The sequence below is a fragment of the Dipteris shenzhenensis genome, chromosome 17 (genome assembly GCF_047967505.1).
Source record: "Dipteris shenzhenensis isolate YYH24624 ecotype China chromosome 17, Dip_SZ_1.0, whole genome shotgun sequence".
Classification (NCBI taxonomy): Eukaryota; Viridiplantae; Streptophyta; class Polypodiopsida; order Gleicheniales; family Dipteridaceae; genus Dipteris; species Dipteris shenzhenensis.
The window spans coordinates 9157683-9161762 of NC_141612.1; the positions used below are offsets into that span (position 1 = coordinate 9157683).

At 47.9% G+C, this 4080-nt stretch overlaps 1 protein-coding gene across 1 annotated transcript; it reads right to left on the reverse strand.

Annotated features, from left to right (window-relative positions):
* Positions 1–695: 695 nt before the first annotated feature.
* LOC147891642 (cytochrome P450 CYP72A616-like) lies at positions 696–3182 on the reverse strand. Its single transcript, XM_087387907.1, has 5 exons — positions 2826–3182; positions 2508–2731; positions 2197–2432; positions 1735–2125; positions 696–1267 (listed from the first exon to the last, which is right to left on the reverse strand). Exons 1-5 carry the CDS (start codon positions 3127–3129, stop codon positions 842–844), a joined length of 1581 nt encoding a protein of 526 aa, XP_087244033.1. The 5' UTR covers positions 3130–3182; the 3' UTR covers positions 696–841.
* Between the last annotated feature and the right edge of the window lie 898 nt (positions 3183–4080).

The window sequence follows — 4080 nt, forward strand, 5'->3', positions numbered from 1 at the left end:
AAGAGAGCAACACAATTCTAGCCATCCCCTTGTTGCCCCCACGTCTCAGCATCTGTTTATTGGACCAGTCTTCTACATGCATCTTTAAGGAAATTAAAGCGATTCTCCCGACAAGTCCCTGCATGTCTTGCCACCTCCTTAACTTGTTTAGAAAAAATTTTGGGTGACACCCTGAACCCTTCGAGTGTGTTACCTTCCCCATGTACCCTCTTTCTTTGATTTGCATCAGGCATGAATTCATCACCTTTCGAGTTTTGCATCTCTGACTGCTGGAAAACGACCACTCCCCGCAGGCCCTGAAACACCTGATTACCAACATTCTGTTGCTGAAACCCCTCCCCAGGACACTTTCCCTTTAGTACTTGCCTTGTTCTTTAAAGCTCCCTTTAAATAGTCCCCATTTCCCCTCCCCCTTCAGAACTTGCCTTCATCTTTAATGCCCTTGCCTTCATCTTTAATGCCCCCTTCTTAAGTGGTCCCTCTTATCTTAATCGAAACTCCTCCCTTCCTTTTTTTTTTTTTAAATGAGACTCCTCCCTTCCCCCTTTATCCCTTAGTTTAATCACTCCCTTTCCCTCTTCCTTTTCACCCCTCTTCTCTTCCCAACAACTAATTAATGGAAATTTCTGATTTTCAATGTATGGGAAGACATACACGCTGAAAATAGCATAATATAAGCCCTATGTCCAGGGACATACACGATGAAAATAGCATAATATAAGGAAAAAGTTAAAGAACATGGAGATTTCCCAAAGGAAAAGCTTGACTCAATATTTTGCATGGTATTTACACAACCATGTAGGGTTGTAAAGGGGACGGTGACATTGCGCGAAGTGTTTGACTAAAGCCTTTCGAAGAAGAGAGGCATGCCGAATTGGGGTTGCAAGGTGAGCATGACAGTGGGGGCATGGCGATAAGCAGGGGAGAGGCGAAAGCGGAGGTGTTGTAACACCACAGCCAGGGTCACCTTGGCTTCTAGCATCGCAAATGTTTGCCCAATGCAATTCCGAGGACCGACGGAGAACGGTATGTATGCACTTGGCACTGTACACGCTTTGGAGGCTCCACTACTAAAGCGTTCAGGCCGAAACTCATTGGCGTCGGCACCCCAATACTTGGGATCGTGGTGCCACGATATGATGGGTGCCACCAGAACAGTCTCTGCGGGAACCAACAATTTACCCAGCTTCATATCCGTTGTCACTTGACGAAAAACCGCAACTGCTGGTGGATATAGACGTATGGCCTCGTTAAGAATCATGCCCACCTGCAAATAACGGCAAAACCCAGTCACCGCATCAATCACTCACCCATTATTCCGTCGCCCACAACGTCCAGCCATCATTGAACCAGCAATTAAAGCGGTCGTTCCTTTAGGAGCGTCAGAAAATCAAATGACGGGCGAGGGGATCATAGGTCGATTGACGTAACTTAGCCAGGAAGAAATAGCCGATGGAACGAGTTGGAGAGTTGGACCTTGACGGAAATTTACGATTGATTAGCGGATGGAAAGAGTTGGATTTTGACGGGATTTAATGATGATTAGCTGATGGAAAGAGGAGGGAATACAGGTCAACTCGATGGAAAGCGTCAGATTTTGACGGAATCCATTGACGTGACTTAGGTGGATGATGAGTAGCCGATGGAAAGAGTCGGATTTTGACGGAATTTAAGGTTTTGTGGACGGGATGATCTGACGAAACTAGAGAGATTGAGTAAAAATAAGTCTCTTACGATCTTGAGGTTGTTGATATTCTCCGCAGTAGGCAATTCCGTCGTCCCGCAGACGGCGTGCACCTCTTCCCTGGCGCGCTCTTGCCACTCCGGGTTGCTTGCCAGCAATAAACCCGTCCACGTTAAGAGCGTCGAGGTTGTCTCGTGCCCCGCAAAGAAGAAGGTCTTGCACTCGTCTATGATCTCGCTTATCCCCATGCTCAAATTCTTCTGGCTCCCCTCGAGCTCGCCCTTGTTGGCTGCCATCATCAGCGCCAGTAGATCGTAGCCGTACGTATCTCCCCGTCCCACCTTGCTCGACTCCAGCCGCTTCTTGATTAGCTGGCGTAAGATTGTCTCAATCCTGCTCCTCAGCCTCCAGCGTTCGCGATTCATTCGTGTCGGGATGAATCTGCACCGGAGCTACTCGGATTCAGGACAACGTTCCCCTCAGACATCGGCCACGAAAAAACAAGAGAGTACCTCCTTCCTGGGAAGTACAAGGTGCGCATAATCTTGTCGGCGAGAATTTGCTGCTCGTGTTGCATCTCAAACACTTGCTTGCCTTCCGCATAACTGCTGCCAAATGCAGTGTGGGCAATAATATCGGCCGTCAGAGTCCGGAACTCCTCGTGTACATCGATATCCTCTTTTCCCACTCGAGCTTCCCACTTCCCGAGCATGGCAGCCGCACAAGCTGCCATCGCTGGAGTCATGGCCTGCGCACACGATCCCCCCATCATACTCCATGAAATCTAAAAAGTACATATCACGATACAAGGTGTCCTGCCTACCTTCAGTTTCTCAACAAAAAAAGCTGGGTTCATGATCCGTCTATGCTGAGCCCACTTCTCGCCTTCCAACGATGCTAGCCCATCGCCTCCCAGGTCTTTCAAGTCAGGCCTTCCATCGGGTTTCTTGTAATGCCCAAACTTGTTGGACAGAATTTCCTTAGCGTGCTCTGGTTCTGTCAGGATCATCCGAGGCTGTGATCCGAACCAATATACGAACACCTCACCTACACAGGATAGAATAGCACTCGGGAACTCAGAGGACTGCAGCACATCTTGAATACGGAAAGAACTGTCACTCATGAGGTGCACCAAGCTTACCATACTTCTCGGACCACCGATAGAAGTGGGGTAGAATCCGGGGCGCGATATCATGAGAGATCTGTGGCATGGGACGGCAGCGAGCATTCCGACCAAGAGCGAAAAATTCAGGAAGGTTGCCGTAGATGAGGCGATAAGGCAAGGATTTGATGCCCTGACGTTCCAAAACTCTTTTGACTCTATGGGGTTTCAACCACATGGACACAAAAGCCTTCCAGAGAACGAAGGCGAGCGAAGTGGCGAGGAGCACAACGAGGGACACCAAGACGTCTTGGGAGAGCCAGGAAGAAGCAGGGAAGGCCATACTGAGCGAGCTCCAAAGCTTTCCAACTTCCTGTTCCTTTTAGAGCTTCTCAATTCACAGTGCAGGGCGTTCATCCCTATTTCCACGTGCCTCTCGATCACCTCTTGTTTCTAGAAGGATTCCCTTTCGAATAGTCTACTCTCTTTTCTGTGAAGTCTCTCTCATATTGACTAATATACCATTGTTGTTAGAGCAAAACGGTGAATGATCAGGCTATGGGTGAAATGCAGAAGAGAGAGCATAAAATTCGAGGAGCGGGAAGGAGATTAAGAGTGTGCAAACCCTCTACAATTGCACCAGCCAAAATTAACACCTAATAGAGCATAAATAATAACAATGATTTTATTTTTCCCATCTAGTGAACCACAACCTTCACTAAGGGCCTTAGCACATGGATGGGGCTAGCATGGGTTTAGGATGGGAATATTTTTGTCATCGTTACTCCCATCCTATACCAAGTGGTCTAGGATGGATTTAGAATGGGAGTAGCCACTTTTTCTCCCATCCTGGACCATGGCCTCTAGACCCTGGCAGCAAGAATGGGTTCCCCTTTTTTAGGGATTCAAAAACATGGAAGGATGACATGTGTCCTTGTCCCCACAAGGTCCCCATCTCTTAAACACATGAAATGATGCCATGTGTCCTCTTCCTCCTAATGACATGTGTCCTTGTCCCCACAAGGTCCCCATCTCTTAAACACATGAAATGATGCCATGTGTCCTCTTCCTCCTAAACCCATCCCTAGCTCTTTTTTTGTTACCACATGATGGGATGGGAATAGGATAGAAATATGCATGGGACTACTTGGGACCACCTTTTCCCATTCCCATCCTATTTCTTCCCATGTGCTAAGCCCCTAAGGCTACCTATGGTACCTTCCCACGCCATGAGAAAGCTCTCCCTATTTGTTTGGAAGGCAAAAGGAGAACCATTCCCACTTAATCACCCATG

Bases quoted from the DNA above. Each gene is read 5' to 3' on its own strand.
- LOC147891642 (XM_087387907.1), bottom strand. From the start codon at position 3,129: ATGGCCTTCCCTGCTTCTTCCTGGCTCTCCCAAGACGTCTTGGTGTCC. The intron at 2,126-2,196 runs GTACTCTCTTGT...GCTCCGGTGCAG, and splicing joins TTGTACTTCCCAGGAAGGAG to ATTCATCCCGACACGAATGA. The intron at 1,268-1,734 runs GTAAGAGACTTA...CGTTATTTGCAG, and splicing joins ATATCAACAACCTCAAGATC to GTGGGCATGATTCTTAACGA.